The following is a 21,337-nucleotide window of genomic DNA, read 5'->3' as shown; positions in this document are numbered from 1 at the left end:
CTATGTCTGTGATGTTTGGCTTCTGCCCCACTTCGGTTCCAAGAAGACACAGGACCAACCTAAGTAATAAAGTATTACAGGCGCAGTTGATAAAGGCTGCGTACCAAACAGCCTGTGAGCAGAAAGTTTGGGTGGAGGCAGAAGCCCAAGCCTCATGGAGGCCTGAGATGGGTCAGGAGGAGGTGTTCACCAGGGGGCCAGGGGAGCGTATGCCCAACAGTTCACTACAACCGGCCCATGCTGTGTATGTGTGTGTACGTTTAATAAGGTTATGTTGAGAAGGAATCAGATTACAGGAGACCTTAAATACCAGCGGAGACTTTATCCTAAGGGCAGCAAGGGAACTACTGAAGAGTTCTGAGCAGAGTAGTCACACGGTCAGTTGTGCTTCTCAGAACCTAGCTGCAGTGTAGGCTGATGAAATTGTGGAAAGGGAGGCTGGAGGGAAACAAGGTAGGAGGGCAAAAAATCAAGAGCAGTAGGACAGGGAGGCAAGGAAAGGGTTGGGAAAGAGATGAAAGACATAGAAACACCAGGATTTAGTGTCAAGTGCTAGGGTATGGGGTATTAGGAGGGAGGCATTCAAGATAATGGTCAAGGTTTACGTTTGAGCAACTGGGTGGATAAGGCCAGTATTCCCAGAGAATAGGGAATGAGGAATAACTTTGGGGGGTGGGGAGCACAAATTCAACCTTAGACAAACTGACTCTATTGTACCTATGGGGCAGTTGGATAAAGGTCAGGGCTAGTTGGAAAGACCTGGAAGTTACCAGAATATAAGTAGGGGATAGCTACAGCCCTAGAAGTGAACACCTAGGGATAGCAACAGGAAAAGGCCAAGGACGGAGCTCTGGGGCACACCAGGACTTAAGCGAAGTGTGTGAAAGCGGCTTGGACGTCAGGGAACCCAAGTTTCCCTGGCTGCTTTTCTATATACAGAAAGGTTTAGGTGTAACACTTAAAAACATCATTTAAAACTACTTTCTTTAATATACAAGAAACACGTGAGACACAAAGATAGCCCAAGAAAGTGCTCAGTCCCCAAGCTGTGAGTTCAGGGGGGGTCGTGCCTTTCCCATCTTCCAGGGAAAGACGGGGTTGAAGGGATGCTACGTCACTAGGCCCCTGGTGAGCCCAGCACTGGGGCCACGCACCTAGTTCTCCACCAAGTTTGGAAAGTGCTGATTCTCCTTGTCCTGGTCCTGGTCCTGCTCCCACATGCGGCCTCCAGTTTTCAGAAGTCGTCCAGATCCCAGAGAGGCCCCTTCCTTTAGTTCCCTAGGATTTTCACTCAGGGGAGAAGGCCACTTACCCTGCCAAAAGCAGTGTGTGAGTTGGAGCAGGGAGGGACGTTGTTCAGGAGATGGAAGATTGGGTAAAAGGCCTCCCTCCCTCTACCCTGGATTTCTTAGTAATAGTTTGTGCACTCTCTCCCTTTACCTGCCGTGGTGGTAGAGTTCCAGGGGAGTTGTCATCTTGTAGGATGGTGAGGGGAGATCTCCCTAGTGCCTTGCCATTTGTTTTCCGTCTATTGTGCTTAGAACCTAGGGTGGGTCAGGAGTTAAAGCCAAAAGCCAAAATTAGGGGCTTACAGTTTATTCCTCCTCTACTCGTGCATGGACATTATCCTGATTTCTCTTCCCTTTACCTTGCCCTTAGATCCTGTACCTGAAGATCGGGGAGTCTCAGGGTCTCTCAAGGGCTTGTCCGAGCCCTGGCTGGCCATGGGGGTTTCTGAGGGCTGTCCTGCTTCCTCCTTGGGAAAAACCTGCTTGGAGGGGAGCTCAGTCTGGCTCCAGGGTGGCATCTGGTCCTCAAGGGAAAACTGAGTGCCCAGAGGCAAGTCCAATTCAGAAGATGAAGTTGCCTCTAGGGGCAGAACAGGCTCTGGGGGAAGATTCGACTTGGGGGCTTCAGTCTCAAATACTTCACTCAGCTGTTTCACCAGTGGGCTTGGGGGCTCTAGAGGGGAGAAGTAAAGTGAAATAGTGACCCTATGATACAAATAACTCAAAAAGGAGGAAAAGATACAGGAACTATAGGATTCATGCTCTGGTGGGTGAGGGATTGGGACAAGAGAAATCAAGGTAAGAGGGAAAAATGTTGAGAGAAGAGCAAGATTGGTTCAAAGCAAGAGGAAGGAGGCTCCTTTAAGGAGGAGCTCTGAGAAGAGGGCTTCATTGGCCCAACCCAAGGATGCTAGGTGACAGCCCTACCACAATTCCTTGGACCCACCACTTACCTCCACTGCTGGTCTTCATAGGTGTCCGTGCAATACCAAGGGTAGGAGAGCGGGGATCTGAGTCTTGGGCCTGATTAGGATCCTCCTGCTGCTCGCCTGCTGGTAGGTTTACCTGTGGAGAGCTCTCCACCTGGCAGAACCAAAAGCTAAAACAAGTCTGGACCCTGATTCTTTCTCTTTCCCAGGACTCTAGGCCCAGGATGATATTCCAGAGAGGCACTGCCAAGGCCGTTAGGCATTCAGCCTACCCCATCCGGATTAAGAGAGTAGAAAATAAGGCCCCAGGTTAGGAGGAGGAGGGCGAAAGGGATTGCTCAGAATCAGGGTCAGCAGAGGCCCAAGAATCCCGACTCTGCCTTCCCGACCCGGCCCAGAGTACCTGGATGGGAGTGCGCAGGATGCCGGCGCTAGGTGAACGGGGGTCCGCCACTCGGGCCAGAAGCTTGTTGTGCGGCGGGGGCCGCGCCGGAGTGACTGGGGCGCTCTTGGCTGAACCCATCTCAACCAGGAGGAATAAGGTGGGGGAGGGCCCGGCCCGGGGCGAGGAGGGGATGCCTGTGACAAATGACTCAGATCTCAGCCATTTCCGCGACCACGTCCGACCTCTGACTCCAGACCACTCGGTCTTCCCGGTTCCCCGCCCAGGAGCCTCCGGGCCGCTGGGCCAGAGGCCTCTGTGGAGATAGATGATGGCTGGTGCAGATGCCAAGCCGGCTCTTTCCGGCCTGCCGGGCCCTCTTAAAGACTCCTCAATTTATTCAAATCACTCACCGGGCCCCGATTCCTCTTTTGGGAGCACAAGAACTGGAGCCTCAACTCCCGACGCCGAGTTTCAAACCTCCCGCCACGCCCCCTGCCTTGATTCCATTGGTGGAGCCGCCGCAGGCTCCTATAGGCCCGTGTGTGAGACCCGCCTCCAGCGCAGCGAGTCATTGGGCCCGGACGACGTCTATCAGGAGGCCGTGGCGGGCCAATGAGCGGCGGCTCGGCTTGCCGGGGCGGACGCCTCCCGGAGCAGGGGACTTTTGTTCCGCAGCGGGTCGCGAGTTGTCCGTCCTGAGACTTTGAGGAGTGCCAGTCTTCGCTTCAGTTTCAAAACCAAATGATTTTATTTAAAAAAAAATTCTGAATTTTTAAGCTCTTTTGTACAGGTTCAGCTGGAGAGGTAGTTGAGGGTTTTTCTGAGGTGAGAGAGGCGGTAACCCTTATTGGTTGACAGCATTATCAGTCACTCTTCACCAGCCCTCTCAGACTCCGCCTCATTGGGCAGCCCCTTTTCAAATATCAAGAAATACAACTGCCCTTCTATTTTCCGATTGGGCAGGGCCCAGGAAAGTTTCTGGGATTGATTGGTTTAAACAGCCGTCTGTTTCTGCTCTTTGATAGAAGACACGCGAAGGGGGCCGTCGGGGTCCCAGAGTCCGAGCATCCAAAACTCCGGGACCCACCTCGCTGTTCTACATGCGCTCTGCCCTGGGAGAGTGGGATTGGTTCTTTCGACCATCGGTTGCGTTAGAAGCGCTTTTCATTGGCGTTAGTCAGGAGTAGGGCAGAGGGCGGAGCACTAGTAGGCAGGCGGCGTCCAACTGCCATTCTCGCGCGTCTTCCCTTTAGCGCATGCGCCTAACGAGTAGTGCTCATTGGACGGCAAGCCTAGGGGGTGGGGGACTGGGAACGGTGGGAGCCGCTGTGTGTGGAGGAGCTGCTGCCGGTGTCATGGCGGAGCTGAGTGAGGAGGCGCTGCTGTCAGTATTACCGACGATCCGGGTTCCTAAAGCGGGAGACCGGGTCCACAAAGACGAGTGCGCCTTCTCCTTCGACACACCGGTAAGCCCATTCCCCACGCCCGCAGCGAGCACGACTTCTTCCATCGCCCTGGTCATTCTGCCGGGGCCTGCAAGGCTTGAGCTACCGCCTCCCTGCGATGCACCATGGGACTTGTAGTCTCCCACGCTCCTCCCTGCCGTTGCTTTTAGTTAGCTGGAGCTGTCGTGGGACTACCACCCCCGGAAGCCACCGCGCCCGCCTCACCCGTTCCCGGTCTCGTGGAGCACTGTGGGGATCGTAGTCGCTCTCTCCCCTCATTGCCGTTCCAAGGTAGAGGTGCATCCCGATCGTCGGACTACATCCCCCAAGTGGACCCCTGCGAAAGCCTGGGAGTTGGCCTTGCCTGCCGCGCACGGCTCCCCGGGTTTTGTAGTCTGATGTGGGAGGGATGGGGCGACCCCGCACTGTTCGGGGCCTGGGTGAGGGCTGGAGGGTGGGGACTGCAGTTGCTACGCGCCTAGTAGTCTGGAAGTGACCGTGAAGAAGGCCGGGTCTGAGACGGGCCTAGTTAGAGAGACTCCACCCATGGTTAATGTGGACAGGGGGCGGGGAGGTGGGTCATTGCTGGTAGGGAGGAGAGGAAAGAAGGGAGGAGAGCTCTAGTCGTTTCTCCTTTGAGGTGAATTGGGGCCCCACCCCCGTCTCTTTTCCCCCCGCCCGTCACAGAGAGCAGAGGGGGCCCTTTTCAAAGTATTCCCAGAGAGAAGGTGTTTTTCTGGAGGATACTAAGACCCCATTCCCAACCTGTTCCCACTCCTGACTAGTTAGACAAAGCCTCCACCCACACCATGCTTCACGTTTTGCAGGCTCCACCCGGAACCTCCCTTCCTGCAGTTCTGCCGTCCCCTGTCACCACCAAGCAGAGACTAGCCTTTGGCCTGGCCAGAGCCTGAACTGAGAGGGCAGCAGCCTGGTTGGGACCCGCCCCCCTCACCACCCCTCCCGACCCACGGCGGCTGGGCCCTGCCCAGGGTGTTCAGCCAGACCAGCTCATGGCTGGGAAAACTGCAAGTCAGAGTGGAAAGGCTTCATTAATGCATCGCCAGTGCTGAGGATAGCAACATGATCTAAGGCCCAGTTCGGTATCATCACTGTGATTTGTGGTTTGCGTGGTTTGCTAGGCTTTGATCTGAGCCTCAGACAATGTGCTGCTTCTCTGGAGTCTCTGGAGCTCTGGCAGAGCTAAAAGAGGACGGCTCAGAGCAGTGCTCGAGGGTTCCCAAGCCTTGGGAAAACCAGCATTTTTTATTTCCAACAGAGGAGTTCGATTACCGCCGAGCTCTGACATGCCACCCAGTTCATCAAGTGCAAGGCTTGGTGAAGGACTGTCTTTCTCAGGAGGGAAAGGTTTTTCTTAATTACCAACAGATGGTAGAAGTCAGTGGCTCCCTCTTCACACTCCTGCCTGTCTCTCCTTAGTAACTGCTTCAAATATCCAAGTGGTGTTTTTGTAAGCTTATTATACTTTCCTTCTCTCATCCCAAGTCAGGAGATCTCCAGTGTGGCTTAGTTGCTTTCCTAACTGACTTCCGGCATGTTTGATGATCTTCAAATTGGGTTCATGGTAGAAGAGAGCTTATTAGATCTCCCTGATGAAAAATGCTCCACTTGCTCATGAACATTGTAATCCATACTGTTCTAGAGAGTGGTACAGAGCAGTGTATGGGACCAGGAACTGCCTTAGACGATGCCCTATTTTTCGTATCACAGCAGAGAATTTTTCAAGGCCAGTGAGGCGTTTATTCAAGGAAGAAGATGCTTGTCGTTGCTTGAATCCGAGGGAAGACTCTTGTTTTCTCCAGTTACCTCCTCCACCTTATCCATCACTGTTCACAAAGGCACTAGCAGATTTGCTGCATTTTAGAGCAGCTCATCCTCCCTCCTTAGCTGTGATTTAGGTTGGGCCCTTGTCTTTCCCTGTCTTCTTCCTGGGTTTTATGTGTTTTAACTGTCTCAGAAGGTGTTGCTAGATTCTTCTACAGAGGGAATGGCTCTGAGGTTGGCAGTTGATGGACTTCAGTGGGGATTTAGTTATTGGTCAAAAGGAAGGCAGCAGGGTGGTGGTTGGAGAATGCTGGTCTTCATGTGCCTTGTCGAACTGGGCCCAAGTATAGCAGTGAGCCCCAGATAAGGCACTGTTACCCTGAAGCCAGGCTTTAGCAGGAAAGGAGAGTTCTCTCTCAGTGTGGACCAAGGTCTGACACCCTTGTAGGGTGTGGTAAAAAGAAAAGTCTGGGCTTGCTGGCAAGCTCAGGAGTTGGGTGTATTGTTCAGGTACTCGAATCTCTGCTCCTCCAGTTTGGAAAGTTTTCTGGTCCTGGAGATTAGGCAGGGTTTGTCATTGTGTCCCTGGTTTAGGTTCCGTGTCTGACATGCAGGTCTTTCCTCTCCCAGGAAAGGACCCCTTTTCCTTCTGAATGTAAGCACTAGCACTGGAGGTCCATGGTATTTGATTTCCATTTACCTCAAGGACGGAGGTAAAGGGAGTTCTCTACAATTGATTGGAAGGCTCCAAAGCCCAAAGAAGAGACCGGAAGGAAGAGGAATGTGATTGACAGGTGTTGCTCAGCTCCTGGGGTCCTTCTTGGTTGTTATCAAAGTCAGCGGAGAATGGGAAGAATCTTCACCCTGTACCAGGGCCTGAAAGGCTAAATGACTTGCTAGGAGCCACATGGTGCTCGAGAACCGAGCTTTGTTTTGGAAACAGGCAGTGTCTGGCCCTGGGTCTTGGTTTCCCCACCTAGCCAGGCTTCATCCTCTGTCCCCACCTCTTGCGCTGCAGGAGTCTGAGGGTGGCCTCTACATCTGCATGAATACATTCCTGGGCTTTGGGAAACAGTATGTGGAGAGACATTTCAACAAGACGGGCCAGCGAGTCTACCTGCACCTCCGGAGGACCCGGCGCCCGGTAGGGACAGGGTGGGGGCAATGCCTGGGGACATTTGGGCACGTGCTACTGGGCCTCCATTTGGAATCTGTCTCATCCATTCTGACCTCCCGTTGGCCTCAGTTTCCCACCTATTTCTGTTTGTATCATTAGAACTCAGCACATGTGTGTTTTTGTTTTGTCTTGTTTTTAAGCTCCGTTCCCTTCCAAGATTAATCGACTCTGCCCTGTCCATCCTCCCCACTTGTCCCTTCCCTGGTACCCATTGCTGATCCTGTCCTTCCTGCCTCATTGTAGAAAGAGGAGGACACCACTACAGGCACTGGAGACCCCCCGCGTAAGAAGCCCACCCGGCTGGCTATTGGTGAGCACCATTAGAGTCCTCCTCCTCTTGAGCTGGTCTCTTTTGCTCTCAGAGGTGCTGGCAACCCCCAAAAGAATGGGCCTGATCAGTGGAGGGGACAAAATGAGATGCTGTATTAGAGGAGGGACATTTACTTGTGGTGATTGTCCTACCCTCTCTCTTCCCTGTTTCACCAGGTATGGAAGGCGGGTTTGACCTCAGTGAGGAGAAGTTTGAATATGATGAGGATGTGAAGATTGTCATTTTGCCGGATTACCTGGAGATTGCCCGGGATGGGTTGGGGGGCCTGCCTGACCTCGTCAGAGATCGGGTGCGAATACCTTCCCACCCTCCCAGGAGCTCTAGGGCAGGCAGGGGCCCAAGCAGTGATGTCTTGGGCAAGCCACTGAGAAAGCTGGAGATGGAGGGGCTGGAGGGGCGTGGGAGGGTGGCGGGCCAGGGACCGTCTCTGATCCTCTGCTTCCCCCAGGTGACCAGTGCGGTGGAGGCCCTACTGTCGGCTGACTCGGCCTCCCGCAAGCAGGAGGTACAGGCGTGGGATGGGGAAGTACGGCAGGTGTCTAAGCATGCCTTCAACCTCAAGCAGCTGGACAACCCTGCTCGAATCCCTCCCTGGTGAGGCCTGGCCCCTCCACCTTGGAGCACAATCCCCAGAGCAGGGGCAGAGAGGCCCCCCTCCTGGGGGATCTGGTGGGAGAGAGAGCCAGAGGGAGACTGGGGGAGATGAGCTCAGCAAAGGGACCTCCAGAGGAGAGAAGGAAGGAGCTCTTTGACTGGCAGGGGGCCAATCCCAGATACCCTTGACCCCTATTTCAGCTAACTTTCTTCTCCCTGGCTTAGTGGCTGGAAGTGTTCCAAGTGTGACATGAGAGAGAACTTGTGGCTCAACCTGACAGATGGCTCCATTCTTTGTGGCCGACGCTACTTCGATGGCAGTGGTGGCAACAACCATGCCGTAGAGCACTACAGGGAGACAGGCTACCCATTAGCTGTCAAGCTGGGCACCATCACACCCGACGGAGCTGGTACTCCCTCCCTCCTCTGGCTCCCTCTGCGCTGAAGTGTGCTTAACTGTTACTCATTGTATATGACACGAGTAACACATCAGTACGTTCTCTTGATTAACAATGAACATATTGCAGATAACACTAAATCTTCAGTTAGGCCCCCCAAATCCCAGTCCCTTTCTTAGAGATCACCAGCATTATGTGTTTAGTGAGTATCCTTCCAATCCCATCTGACCCTAGCACCTTATCCTACATGGTAGAGTCCCAGGAAACTCCAGCCCTCATGCTCAGTCATCCCTTCCCTGACAGCCAGTCTCAGAAAGGCTTGTGAGGATTACCTTTCTGGGATCCTCCTTCTGTCCCATCAATGCTCCCTTGGGGCAGGGAATGGAATTGGTCGGTGGCCAGGCCAGTCCAGAGCCACCTCTTCTGACCCTGCTTCTGCCTCCCACCCTAGATGTGTATTCATATGATGAGGATGACATGGTCCTGGACCCCAACCTGGCTGAGCACCTGTCCCACTTTGGCATCGACATGCTAAAGATGCAGAAGGTGAGGTCCCCCTTCAGCTTCCGATTCTCATCCCTGCCTGCCAGGGCCCTTCCTGGCCGGAGGCTGAAGTAGCCCATCCACAACAGCTGCCACAGTTATCCTAGTCCCCAGGGCATCTGTGCTTCCTTTAAAAAACTTTCTAGAATAATTTATTCATCCATTGAATGCTACTGGAGTACCTACTATGTGCCAGTCACTGTATGAATAAGAGAAATTTACATTCTAGATGGAAAGGCAGACATTCATTGTCTGCTCAGGCAAATGAGTGAATAACCACAAACCGGTGGGCGCTGTGAAAGAGATGTAGAGGGGCACCTGGGCGGCTTAGTCAATTAAAGGTCTGACTCTTGATCTCAGCTCAGGTCTTGATCTTAGGGTTGTGTGTTCCATCCCCATGTTGGGCTCCATGCTAGGTGTGGAGCCTACTCAAAAAAAAAAAGTGGGACACCTAGGCGGCTCAGCGTATGAGCATCTGCCTTTGGCTCAGGGCATGATCCTGAGGTTCTGGGATCGAGTCCCACATTGGGCTCCCCACAGGGAGCGTGCTTTTCCCTCTGCCTATGTCTCTGCTCTCTCTGTGTGTCTCATGAGTAAATAAATAAAATCTTTAAAAAAAGAGAGGGGTAGAGAGACAGAGAAGTAGTGTACAGCAGGAGGACTGGCTCATCGCGGGGATCAAGGAAGTGAAGCTTGAGGGGTAAGATGGGGTGACTTCAGAAGGAAAAAATACATCGAGTGGAAGGACTCACCTTCATTTCTTTCTTTCACCCAAGTGGAGGTCTGATGACTAACAGGTCTCAGGGACAGTCACTCATGGCCTTCCAGAGCTGGGACCAGGCTTAGCCAGCCAGTGTGTCTCCCACGTTAGAATCCATAATTGAACAGATTTGTAGCTTCAGCTGGGTGCCGTCCTGGGCCCTCTGAGGGATCAGTGTGAAAAAATATGGGGCTGAGCTTCTCACCCTGTCTGAAATGCACCTTCCCTTGCAGACGGATAAGACGATGACGGAGTTGGAGATAGATATGAACCAGCGCATTGGCGAATGGGAGCTGATCCAGGAGTCGGGTGTGCCTCTGAAGCCCCTATTTGGGCCTGGCTACACGGGCATCCGGAACCTGGGTAACAGCTGCTACCTCAACTCTGTGGTCCAGGTGCTCTTCAGCATCCCTGACTTCCAGAGGAAGTGAGTGGCACCCCCTCCCCATGCCTGGCCCTTAGGCCTTGTACCCCTGACCTTGCAGCTCTCCTAGATGCCAGCCTTTAGGCACACTCCTCCTTTGGCTACCGTCAGTACCTCCGTGTTGTAGCTCGGTCTTCATTCTTGTCACCCTGTGGCTGGTATGCTTCCATCAGTTAGAGCACCATGGTCACCTAGCCATGCAAGCCCCACCAAGAGCAGAACCCCGAATCCCAGCGTGCTCCCTGGCCTCCTGATTGACTCGGGGGAGGAGGTACTCTTTGCTTTTGACCAATGACAGCAGATGGGGACCAAACAAGGATATGTAGCACTTGGGGGGTGGGGGGAGAGCCTGGGACACTAGGAGAGACAAAAAGACACATTCTGAACAGAAGTAAGTCTGCCTTCTAACTGAGAAGGACTTAATACATGTGTGGAAACCTCATAGCATGTTGGCCCATTCCATCCTGTGGAATGCGAACCATACTTCCCCTTCTCCCAGGCTGCCTTCTCCCCTCCCTGGGCTCACTCCTGGGGAGGAGGCCAGGAAATAATGCAGCAGAATACATTGCATGTTGGCATAGTTGACAAGGGGAGGAAAGGCAGGCTGCTTAGAAGATGAGACTCTGTGCTTCAACCACGTAACTCCCCACTGAGGGGGGAGCCTGTTTCCTGAGCAAGTGGATTATACTCCCTTCCCTCTCCCTTGGAATCCAGGCCAGAGCACCTCTGATTATGCTTCTCTTGGCTCTTAGGTATGTGGATAAACTGGAGAAGATCTTCCAGAATGCCCCAACGGACCCTACCCAGGACTTCAGCACCCAGGTGTATGTAGCCAGGTCCTGTGTTCAAAGGCTCTTGAGAGCCTTGTGGCCCATGTGTCTTCTTTCCTCTCCCATGACCACCTGTGGTGGACGGCATTTTTTTATGTCTGCCTCTGGCCCTGCTGTCTGTCTTGAGTTGGGTTCCAGGGGGGAATCTAAGGTTTTTCACATCTCAGAGGGTTGCCTAAAGGCTGTAAGCAGGGGCTGAGTTGGAGGTGGAAGGCACAGAGATATGTCAGGCGATCATTAGTTGGTTGAAGCTAAATGGTTCTCTTCGATGTTAATGCAGGGCCAAACTGGGCCATGGCCTTCTCTCGGGAGAGTATTCCAAGCCGGCGCCAGAATCAGGCGATGGGGAGCAGGTGCCAGAACAAAAGGTGAGTCTGGGACTCTCCTTTCAGTCTGGAATTATGGGGAAACTGAGGTCTGGGAGATGTCTAAACATGGCCCCTTGGTGGCCCCTTGAGCCCCGGCTGAATCACTGTGCTTGCTCTGCCTAGGAAGTTCAAGATGGCATTGCCCCTCGGATGTTCAAGGCCCTCATTGGCAAGGGTCACCCTGAGTTCTCCACCAACCGGCAGCAGGATGCCCAAGAGTTCTTTCTTCACCTTATCAACATGGTGGAGGTAAGAGCCGGGAAGACAGTAAGGGAGGGCACTCCACACTCCCTCCATCTGCCCGAAGTTCTCTCTCCCTTCTCTCTCCTGACCATTCTTTCCAGTTGGCCCCAACCAGCCCCACCCCTGGAGCCAAGGGGTCTGCACGCCCTGGGCCTTCCCTGTGAGAACAGTAAAGCTAAGCAATGATCCTTACACTTAATGGGCTTGCAGCTGAATGAAGGATGCACCCAAAGAAAATGATATGAGGATGCGTATCACCTATAGAGAAAAATACAGTCATGTTCCATTATAGTGTCCTAGTATATCACGGTGCCAGAACTGGGGAGGGGGCGTTAATTAGGGAAAGATCTAGTGGTAGACCCCCTCCCACTCTTCTCTCTCTCTGACCCCCTCAGCGACTCTTTCAGGCCCCCATCCCCTTCCCTGGCTGTGCAGACCTCCCCACCCTGCTTCTTTCCCATAGAGGAATTGCCGGAGCTCTGAAAATCCTAATGAGGTGTTCCGCTTCTTGGTGGAGGAAAAGATCAAGTGCCTGGCCACAGAGAAGGTGAAGTACACCCAGCGAGTGGACTACATCATGCAGTTGCCTGTGCCCATGGATGCGGCCCTCAACAAAGGCAAGTTGCTCTCAGCGAGGCCTGGGTGCCATGGGCCTCCAAGCTCTAGGAAGAGTGCCTGGGTGCCCTGTAGGAGCAGAACCCACTGTGTACCCTGCTCCCCCAGCCAGAGGCCTGAAGCTGGGCCATCTCGGGGAGGCAGGATGACCTTTACGCTGAGGACGAGAGACGAGGTCACATATGGGTGTGTGTCGCGCAGGTTTGAGGGAGGGTGGAGGAGTTAAAGCAGTCAGGGACATAGAGCCTGACTGGTGAGGCTGAGGAGGGAAAGAGACGTAGCCCTTGAAGGATTCACCCACCACTTCTGTCACCAGAGGAGCTTCTGGAGTATGAGGAAAAGAAGCGGCAAGCTGAGGAGGAGAAGTTGCCACTGCCAGAACTGGTCCGGGCTCAGGTGCCCTTCAGCTCCTGCCTGGAGGCCTATGGGGCCCCGGAGCAGGTGGACGACTTCTGGAGCACAGCCCTGCAGGCCAAATCAGTAGCTGTCAAGTAAGTCCTGGTGGTCTGCACCAAAGGTTTCAGGCCTATGTCAGGACAGTCCCACAGATACTCTACCTCTTTCTTGTTCTCTCATCCCTTTGTGGTTGGATTCCCAGGGCTGCGTCAGCTGGGGTTGAAATCTGGCCCCCAGGGAAGCAAGAGGCCCCCTGCCCCGAGCAGGAGTAGATGTGGATGGTTGCCACATCACCTTGTCCTGCCCCACCCCCCGACTCCCTCTTTTATTGCGGTACGGGGTCACGGTAGTCAGCTTCCATCCACTCATCCCCTCAACGTTGGCAGAGCAAAGGCACAGAGTATCAGTTTTGAACAGAATATGGATTTCTAGCAAATGACCTTAGGTTTCGGCCTAATTCTGTTGTTGGCATAAGCTTAAGATCTGAAAGAATGCTTCAGTCTCAAGGGATTTCAGCCATCACCGCCCCCCCCTTGAACAGGCCTCTGGCTTCTGCTGCTCCTTGTCTGCAGATGCTCTGATGCCTGTCCAGGGCAACATAAGAATATGGACTATTTTCTGGGCTATCAGGACTTCCACCAGCAAGAGGCTGAACCCCAGAGTGGCGGTTCCAGGAGAGAACTTTGGGATTCTCTGGGTACCAGGACATTCTCTCTTCCCTAGGACGACACGATTTGCCTCTTTCCCTGACTACCTGGTCATCCAGATCAAGAAGTTCACCTTCGGCTTAGACTGGGTGCCCAAGAAACTGGGTATGGTGGCTGGGACAAGTGAGGGAGGTTATGTAGAAAATGCTAGAAAAAGAAGGGGCCTCACTGTGTGTAAACTAGCATTTCTTCCACCTTTCCCCGGAAGGAGGAAAACATTACCCTAAATGTTTCCAAATGAGTCAAGTTTGAAAAGCACTGGCTAAAAATATTGAAACACTTGATTTTACAGTGATGATTTACAACCAAAAACGATTTTCAGGGTTTTATTTTTATACTTGTTAAGAGGTTCTCATTTAGATAACCTTGAAACCGTTCTCATGAGGCTTACAGCCCCTGGCGACTTTTGAGAACTACTGATTGTACTTCACGTCATAGATAAGTCGAGACCCACAGAGGTACGAGATCATTCTGTGGGACAAGTCGGAGGCCCCCGTCCTTGTCCATAGAGCATGTGAGGTTGATTTAGGACTAGAGTCTCCTGATTCCCAGGCCCACTGCTGTATTACATGAGGACCCCTGCGATTGGTACTGGCTCAAAGCAGCGCCAAAGTGTGGGGCAGGGCTTTGAGAAACCCCAAGTACTTTCTTGGGGAGGGGCCCAGGGAGCTGCTGAGGTGACCCTTTTCCTGCCATTCTGATTACAGATGTGTCCATTGAGATGCCAGAGGAGCTAGACATCTCCCAGTTGAGGGGTACAGGGCTGCAGCCTGGGGAGGAGGAGCTGCCTGACATTGCCCCACCCCTGGTCACTCCGGATGAGCCCAAAGGTAGCCTTGGTTTCTATGGCAACGAAGACGAAGACTCCTTCTGCTCCCCTCACTTCTCCTCTCCGACATGTTAGTGACTCTTCTTCCTGCCTGTCTCTCTCCTTTGCTGATGGGGGTCTTCTCCGCTTGCCTCCCCTTGGCCTTGTCCTTCATGTTTCTCCTGTCTTCCCTTTGAAATTTCCCCTGCCCTCTTTTGATGGACATGAGGACCGGCTAGAGCACTCCCAGCCACATTCTCTGTGTGGTTGGCAGGTGCGCTGGCCAGTTGCCTCTTTACCCTTGTCACCTCACTGCTTGGGGATAGGGAGAGGCAGCATACTCCAGAAATGGGGCCCATTCTGGGAGAATGAGCATGGAAGGGGTCCCTGGGGAGATCTTCAGCGTCAGTTCTGTGTCTTTAGTACTGCTGGCCCCACATTGTGTTGTGCTGTCATTTTAGTTCTGAAGTAAGGGGCCAGGCTGTGGGAGAAAAATGCATGGCATGGGTGGTTGGGAGAGGGCTGGGTAGAGCGGGGAGGCAGGAGGAGCTGATGGTGGCCTCAGGAGTTAGGTCACCGTGCCCTCACTTCTCCCCCCCGCAGCACCCATGTTGGATGAATCAGTCATCATCCAGCTGGTGGAGATGGGCTTCCCGATGGATGCCTGCCGTAAAGCTGTCTACTACACGGGCAACAGTGGGGCTGAGGCTGCCATGAACTGGGTCATGTCACACATGGACGATCCAGGTAGGCAGGGGTGGGTAGCAGGGTGGCACAGGGCCACCGTCCTCCCACACACGCGTCAACCCCTTCACCTCTGCAGATTTTGCAAACCCCCTCATCCTGCCTGGCTCCAGTGGGCCCGGCTCCACCAGTGCGGCAGCTGACCCCCCACCAGAAGACTGCGTGAGCACCATCGTTTCCATGGGCTTCTCCCGGGACCAGGCCCTGAAAGCACTTCGGGCCACGGTATGGGCTGCCCCCAGCTGAGGACCCGGGGCCTGTGGGGAAAAGAAGGGAGTGGGGATGAGGTTCTGTCCTTTGTGAGCAAGACGAAGGACAGCCGGTATGAGGTGGCCGTGGCCAAGGCCAAGGCTCCATGTTTCTGTGGCTGTCCTGAAGTAGCTGAGGCCTTCGCTAGTGGTTTTCTTGCCTGGAACGTGTTGGAAAGAGTAACACTTCCCTCCTCTCCAAGAACAATAGTTTAGAAAGGGCCGTGGATTGGATCTTCAGTCACATCGATGACCTGGATGCAGAAGCCGCCATGGACATCTCGGAGGGCCGCTCGGCTGCTGACTCCATCTCCGAGTCTGTGCCGGTGGGACCTAAAGTCCGGGATGGCCCTGGAAGTGAGTGTCCCTGGGAAACAGGACAGGCCAGTGCAATCTAGCCAGTCTGCTACCAGCTCATCATTGCAGGGCCACTCTGCTTCCCTCAGGTGGCAGCAGGGTCAGAAGCTTCTTTCCACTGACGTGGCTTCTGAAGGTGGGGTCCTAGGAGGTGAAGGTGGGGTCCTAGGAGGCGAAGGTGGGGTCCTAGGAGGCCAAGACAGACTTATGACCGAGTCCCTGCCCCCCCGTCCCTGAGATTGGCGTCCTGAGTTTGGGCTGTTAGATGCATCTTTTGGACTGGTGCTCAGGGGTCCTTCTCATTGTCTCCTCTAGAGTATCAGCTCTTTGCCTTCATCAGTCACATGGGCACCTCTACCATGTGTGGTCACTATGTCTGCCACATCAAGAAGGAAGGCAGGTGAGGGGCTGGCAGGGTACGTTCTGAACTGGGGAGTGTGGTGGGAATGAATGAACAGGTGGGGGCATCCTGGAAGTCCTTAGAGTATTTGTGGGAGAAGGGAAAGGCCTGCTGGTTAGGGGTGGGGGGATGGCACAGATACACCAGAAATTGATAGAATGCCTGATAGCAGGGCTCAGCAGACTACAGCTCAAGGCTACATCTGGCCGCCTGCTTTTATAAATAAAAGTTTTAATGAGCATAACCACACTTACTCACATATGTATCATCCGTAGCTGCTTTCCTACTGCAACAGGAAAGTTGAGTAATTGTGTCAGGGACCGGATGGCCGATGCAACCTAAACTACTTACTGTCTGGCCCTTTTCCAGAAAATGTTTGCGGACCTGGGCCTGACAGGAATGGGTGGGGGTGGCCGCAGAGATACTGAAGGATTTAGGGACTTGGGTGGAGAATGAGATTGGGATGTTCCCCTCAGGCAGGTAGCAGCTCGACTGCAGGTGTTGGGGCCCAGGCTGAGGGTGTTGGGAATGTTTGCCCCAGAATCACCAGGATCAACTCTGGGGCTGTATCAGAGACTTAAGTTGATGCAAAGTGGATGCCCAGTCTGTTCATCCTTCTCCCCACTCCCCCAGATGGGTGATCTACAATGACCAGAAAGTGTGTGCCTCTGAGAAGCCACCCAAGGACCTGGGCTACATCTACTTCTACCAGAGAGTGGCCAGCTAAAGGCCTGCCCTGAGCCCTTACCACGGAGGACAGGGGACAGACCATCTGGCATGAGGGACAGGGGCTGATGGGTGGACGATGGACTTCAGCCCCCCCCCACCTGCTCTGTACCCTGTTTCTTTTTGTCCTCAGCAGCAGGGAAGAAGCTAGAGGCCATAGGAGAATGGCCAAGCAAAGCGGGGGACACTTGAGAGACTTTGGGGATAGAGCAGGAGGGGGATGGGAGGGGCCGGCCACCTGTCTGTGAGGAGACTTCCTTGTCCCCCCCACCCCACTCCTTGAACCCACAGTGCTCTGCTTCTCTGTGTAACCCTGCCGGCCCCTGGTTTGGAGGGGGGCTCGTTTGTGTGTGTGCGTGCGCGTGGGTGCAGCTTCATGCAGCCTCTTCCACAGGAGGGGGCATCTGTGCCTCCCCTCCCTCTTAGTGTTTGCTCCCTGTGTGGCCAGGCAGGGAGGGCTGCGAAGGAAATGGGAGTCCCCCTTGCCCTCCGGCCTGTCTTTCCCCCACCCAGTCTCTTCCCTGCCCCTTCTCTGGAAAAATGCCAAAATACACGATGTGAATAAAAGTATAATGGCTAAGTCGTGTCCTTTTTGATACCTTGGGGGAGACTGACCTTGCCTGGGGCTGGAAAGATAGCCCGTTGGGCCCCTTGCCTCTTTGCCCCCCTCCTTTGGCTGTTCTCTACTTTTCAGTAGTTCTAGAGCTCTTGGGAAGCGGAGTGTGAGATGAGGAGGGGTGAACATGGGGGCAGTAGAGGAACGCTGAGGGGTAGGGGCTGTCCAATCAGAGCCAGTGGAGGGGGGTGACACCGAGCAAACGTGGGGGGTGAAGAGCTCTACCTGCCTTCCAGCGGCCACACTGGACAGGTCCCAAGTGGCTATTTCCCAGATGTCTCGGGTCCCCTAGGCCCTGCAGTCTCCAGTGGGGCGGGCCAGCTGGAGCAGAGGGGGGACCCCCGGAGTTGGGGACGGAGGGGGTCTGAACTGCCTCTCTCTCCGCTGCAGTTTCGAGGCAGTGTGGACCGTCCCTCCCGCTCTGAACCCTGCCATTGGCCCAGTAACTGGGACGACACTCCGCACCCCGCCCCACAGGTCAGAGGTGCCTGCTCAGCGATCAGGGATGCAGCTATTCCGGCGGGGGAAGGGAGGTCCTTTCCTCGGAGTTGGAGACCTGCCCCGCGGAGCGCCCTCAGCCCGCGCCAGCAGCGTAACCTCCGGCCAAGGCGCCCCTGGGGAAACCCTCCGGCCCTCGGGGGTGCTGGAATCGTGAGGTGGGGCGCCCCCGAGTGCCGGGTCCCGCCTCCTCCCCCAAGCCAGGCGGTGGCTCCGCGGCGCCCGAGCCCCCGGCCGCCCTGGAACGCCGCCACAATGGGGGGCGTCGCTTCCGAACCCCGCGGCGGCGGCGGCGGCGGCGGCGGCGGCGGCGGGCGGGCCTCCCGGCGGGCGGGGGCGGCCGAGCCGTGGCCGGGGGCGGGGAGGAGGCGGAGTTCCGGCTCGCGGCGCTCTACATAAGCGGGCAGTGGCAGCGGCTGCGCGGTGCTCCTGACCTTCAGTGTGTCGCTCCCAGCGCCATGGCGCCCTCCAGGAAGTTCTTCGTCGGGGGGAACTGGAAGATGAACGGGCGCAAGAAGAACCTGGGGGAGCTCATCACCACCCTGAACGCGGCCAAGGTGCCGGCCGACACCGGTGAGCCTCGCCGGCCGCGGGGGGAGGCCGGGCGGGGCGGCGGCCGCTGTCCGCGTGCCCTGGGTGCGGGGCCGCGCCCGAGGGCCGTCGGGGTCGGGACTTCGGCGCCGCACCGAGCCGTGCCGTCCGACCGCGGGGCGGGAGAGCATTTCTCGGGTCGCCGTGGGGGAGACGGCCCGGGGTGCGGACTCGGGACGGGGGTCGATCCGAGCCCCTGCGGGCGACGGCGGGCTGCTGGCGGCCGCCCGGGGTGCGGGGGAGGAGGCCGAGCCTCGGTGCGGGGACCCAGCTGCCTGCCCCCTGGGCCGTGCGCCCCGTGCGCCGCCGCACGTAGCCCGCGCCTCCTCCCCGCGCCGCCTCCTCGCGCCTCCTCCCGCGCCGCCTCCTCGCGGGGCGGGCCGAATCCCCGGCGGCCGGGCGGCGGTGGCCTGCGCTCCCCGCGCCATCCTTTCCCCTCGCCGGCGCGATGACGCCCGCCTTGCGACCAAGGGGCTCAGCAGGTGCCAGACGAGAGGCGCTTTGGGGGAATGAGGAGCGATCCCACAGCGTTGTGCAGGCTGGAAACGGGAAAGCGCAAGGCCTCCACGAGCCAGTCAACTTCGTGCCACCCGCGGGCCCAGAGTGCTGTCCTCAGCCCTCACCCTCCCACTCATCTAACTCACAGAAACCCGGGCTTGATCAAAAGAGGCCCTGGTTTATGCTCCCCAGACCCCAGTACAAACCCCAGGAGTGTCTGCTCCTTCTGCTTTTGCTAAAAATCCTTGCCTGGGGGTGGTAGGGATGGACAATTTTAGAAGGGAGGCATGGTTGGCTTCAAGAGAATGCTGAGTCTAGGAGGTGCCCAGGCCCAGAATAGCCCTGAGAAATCAGAACCACAGCTGTTAAAGAGCAGAGGGCAGGGCCAGGGCCATGGCCTCCCAGGGACACCTGGAAGGCTCAAGGAGTTGGGTACAGGCCCAGCCTGAGCTGCTAAGTGGACAGAGATGATCTTGCTGGAGTGAGAAGGGATAGGGAGAACTAAGAAATCAGGTGAAGGCAAGAGGACTCCAGAACACTGGATGGAGTCTGAAGAAGGGCTTCCTTGTGACCTCATCCTCTTGTGCCATCATTTCTCCAGAAGTGGTTTGTGCACCTCCCACTGCCTACATCGACTTCGCTCGGCAGAAGCTAGATGCCAAGATTGCTGTGGCTGCACAGAACTGCTACAAAGTGACTAACGGGGCCTTTACTGGGGAGATCAGGTGAGATGCAGGCAGGAGAGGGGCGGGTGGGGACCGTGCCCTCACTTTCCTTGTTGAGGGAGAGGCTACAGGGTGGGCTTTCTCCTGAAGCATGGTTTTATCTCTTCCAATAGCCCTGGCATGATCAAAGACTGCGGAGCCACATGGGTAGTCCTGGGGCACTCGGAAAGAAGGCATGTCTTTGGGGAGTCGGATGAGGTGAGTAACCAGAATGGGAGGTAAGAGACCCCTTATTCCAAGAGGGGTGTCTCACCAGATCTGCTACTCAACAGCTGATTGGACAGAAAGTGGCCCACGCCCTGGCAGAGGGACTCGGAGTAATTGCCTGCATTGGGGAGAAGCTAGATGAGAGGGAAGCTGGCATCACTGAGAAGGTTGTTTTCGAGCAAACCAAGGTCATCGCAGGTAACTCTGGAGAAGGGGACCTTTGAGCCTGGCTAGGGCTAGAGGCACAGAGGGTAGGGTGAGATGCTCTGCGGCCTGACTTGATTCCATGCTGACACTGGAAAGGAAGGGGGAGGGTGAGAACCTTTGCATCCTCCATATCGGGTCTGTTCCTGCCCAGATGGTTTAGATGCCACTTGGAGTTCCTCCAACAGCCACCAGGGGGCATTAGGCCACCATCTTTCTTCATTCCCTGGGCTACAGGCTGGCCAGCTCCTTCCCATTAACCCTTCCATCTGTGATCTCTGTCTCACAGATAACGTGAAGGACTGGAGCAAGGTTGTCCTGGCCTATGAGCCTGTATGGGCCATTGGGACTGGCAAGACTGCAACACCCCAACAGGTAACTGAGACCAAGAGCTCTGCTCCATCTTACCTGCCTCGGTAGGACTAGAGTGCAACAGAGATCATCTGAACCAACTGCTCATTTTAAAGACAGGAGTCCCCAGGCCCTGAGGAGAGTGACTTGTCCAAGGACATCCATTCCAGGGTCTGGATGGGATTGGAGCTGTGGTATTCTGGCTCAGATCTGTGGGTCCTTGCCCCACACTACCTTTCTTCATTGGGGCCCAGGGTCTTTTAGCCTTTGAGTGAAAAGCAGAAAAGGGCTTACTTGGTCTGGCTTCTTGTTCTAGGCCCAGGAAGTACATGAAAAGCTCCGGGGATGGCTCAAGTCCAACGTCTCTGATGCAGTGGCTCAGAGCACCCGTATCATTTACGGAGGTAAACAGGTTTGGCTCCCGCCTGAGATGGGGGTGAACTCAGCCTCCTGTCCTTTCCCTGACCATTCCCTCTGTCTTCTCCCTTCCCAGGTTCTGTGACTGGAGCAACCTGCAAAGAGCTGGCAAGCCAGCCTGATGTGGATGGCTTCCTCGTGGGTGGGGCTTCCCTCAAGCCTGAGTTTGTGGATATCATCAACGCCAAACAATAAGCCCATCCATCTCCCCTATTCCTGCTAAGCCAGGGACTAGGTAGCTCAGAAGCTCAGTAACTGTGCTCCTACCCCCACCCCCACCCTGCACATGCTTCTGATGGTGTCACCTGCCCCCTTTGTGGCCAAACTATACCTCTTCCTTACCGTTTACACCTTACCCTGTAATGGTTGGGACCAGGCCAATCCCTTCTCCACTTACTGTAATGGTTGGAACTAAACATGTCACCAAGGTGACTTCTCCTTGGCTGAGAGGTGGAAGGGGTGGGATTTGCCTATGGGCCCCCTCAGTCCCCAGTGAGGGCAGGAGAAAGAAGCCGTCCTCCTCTCCCATCTCGCTCCATGAGGCCAAGGGCTGAGAGAAAAGCCCTGTCCTCCCCTCAGAGGCCAGGGGTGCTGCTCTCTCCCATGGTGCCAACGCCTGTGTGTGTTGTGTATGTGAGCAATCCCACATGTGGGGGGAAATAAACACCTGGCACTGAGCCCTGGGGTTTGTCCTTCTTCACAACACTTGCCCATATCATCTTTTTCTT

At 55.3% G+C, this 21,337-nt stretch overlaps 3 protein-coding genes and 2 long non-coding RNA genes across 12 annotated transcripts; 2 read left to right on the top strand and 3 right to left on the bottom strand.

The window, feature by feature from the left end:
* Window positions 1-967: 967 nt before the first annotated feature.
* On the bottom strand, window positions 968-3,266 carry CDCA3 (cell division cycle associated 3). Of its 3 annotated transcripts, none has more exons than XM_025471952.3 (6): window positions 3,014-3,152; window positions 2,622-2,916; window positions 2,243-2,372; window positions 1,669-1,962; window positions 1,441-1,544; window positions 968-1,313 (listed from the first exon to the last, which is right to left on the bottom strand). In XM_025471952.3, exons 2-6 carry the CDS (start codon window positions 2,739-2,741, stop codon window positions 1,155-1,157), a joined length of 807 nt encoding a protein of 268 aa, XP_025327737.1. In that variant the 5' UTR covers window positions 2,742-2,916; window positions 3,014-3,152; the 3' UTR covers window positions 968-1,154. The 3 variants fall into 3 exon arrangements, with proteins under 3 accessions (XP_025327737.1, XP_025327739.1, XP_048958418.1); XM_025471954.3 differs by having other exon boundaries at window positions 2,622-2,797; window positions 3,014-3,146; XM_049102461.1 differs by lacking the exon at window positions 2,622-2,916 and having other exon boundaries at window positions 3,014-3,266.
* Window positions 3,267-3,298: 32 nt separating this feature from the next.
* USP5 (ubiquitin specific peptidase 5) lies at window positions 3,299-17,082 on the top strand. 4 transcript variants are annotated; one of them, XM_025471940.3, is made up of 20 exons: window positions 3,299-3,428; window positions 6,852-6,977; window positions 7,254-7,320; window positions 7,497-7,630; window positions 7,790-7,935; window positions 8,161-8,345; window positions 8,785-8,879; window positions 9,870-10,063; window positions 10,813-10,884; window positions 11,171-11,258; window positions 11,382-11,507; window positions 11,965-12,118; window positions 12,433-12,607; window positions 13,236-13,324; window positions 13,927-14,118; window positions 14,631-14,774; window positions 14,851-14,996; window positions 15,223-15,376; window positions 15,692-15,776; window positions 16,410-17,082. In XM_025471940.3, the coding sequence occupies exons 2-20, from the start codon at window positions 6,879-6,881 to the stop codon at window positions 16,501-16,503; spliced, it is 2,439 nt and encodes an 812-aa protein (XP_025327725.1). In that variant the 5' UTR covers window positions 3,299-3,428; window positions 6,852-6,878; the 3' UTR covers window positions 16,504-17,082. The 4 variants fall into 4 exon arrangements, with proteins under 4 accessions (XP_025327725.1, XP_025327720.2, XP_025327721.2 ...); XM_025471935.3 differs by lacking the exon at window positions 3,299-3,428 and adding an exon at window positions 3,876-4,069; XM_025471936.3 differs by lacking the exon at window positions 3,299-3,428 and adding an exon at window positions 3,878-4,069 and having other exon boundaries at window positions 13,927-14,049.
* Window positions 13,530-17,869, bottom strand: LOC112675363 (uncharacterized). The gene is made up of 2 exons (XR_003145861.3): window positions 17,344-17,869; window positions 13,530-16,062 (listed from the first exon to the last, which is right to left on the bottom strand). It is a non-coding gene; the product is annotated as an uncharacterized LOC112675363 (long non-coding RNA).
* A 116-nt stretch (window positions 17,870-17,985) lies between these two features.
* On the top strand, window positions 17,986-21,286 carry TPI1 (triosephosphate isomerase 1). 3 transcript variants are annotated; one of them, XM_049102462.1, is made up of 7 exons: window positions 17,986-18,189; window positions 19,310-19,430; window positions 19,544-19,628; window positions 19,703-19,835; window positions 20,131-20,216; window positions 20,509-20,596; window positions 20,686-21,286. In XM_049102462.1, exons 1-7 carry the CDS (start codon window positions 18,075-18,077, stop codon window positions 20,802-20,804), a joined length of 747 nt encoding a protein of 248 aa, XP_048958419.1. In that variant the 5' UTR covers window positions 17,986-18,074; the 3' UTR covers window positions 20,805-21,286. The 3 variants fall into 3 exon arrangements, with proteins under 3 accessions (XP_048958419.1, XP_048958420.1, XP_025327744.1); XM_049102463.1 differs by having other exon boundaries at window positions 17,989-18,189; window positions 19,307-19,430; window positions 20,515-20,596; XM_025471959.3 differs by having other exon boundaries at window positions 17,991-18,189; window positions 19,307-19,430.
* On the bottom strand, window positions 19,825-20,614 carry LOC125753805 (uncharacterized). Its single transcript, XR_007406384.1, has 2 exons — window positions 20,487-20,614; window positions 19,825-19,932 (listed from the first exon to the last, which is right to left on the bottom strand). It is a non-coding gene; the product is annotated as an uncharacterized LOC125753805 (long non-coding RNA).
* Window positions 21,287-21,337: the final 51 nt, after the last annotated feature.

Source organism: Canis lupus, chromosome 27, assembly GCF_003254725.2.
Source record: "Canis lupus dingo isolate Sandy chromosome 27, ASM325472v2, whole genome shotgun sequence".
Taxonomy (NCBI): Eukaryota; Metazoa; Chordata; class Mammalia; order Carnivora; family Canidae; genus Canis; species Canis lupus.
The sequence above is the reverse complement of the archived record's forward strand: the minus strand, read 5'-3'. Positions and strand labels throughout refer to the sequence as shown.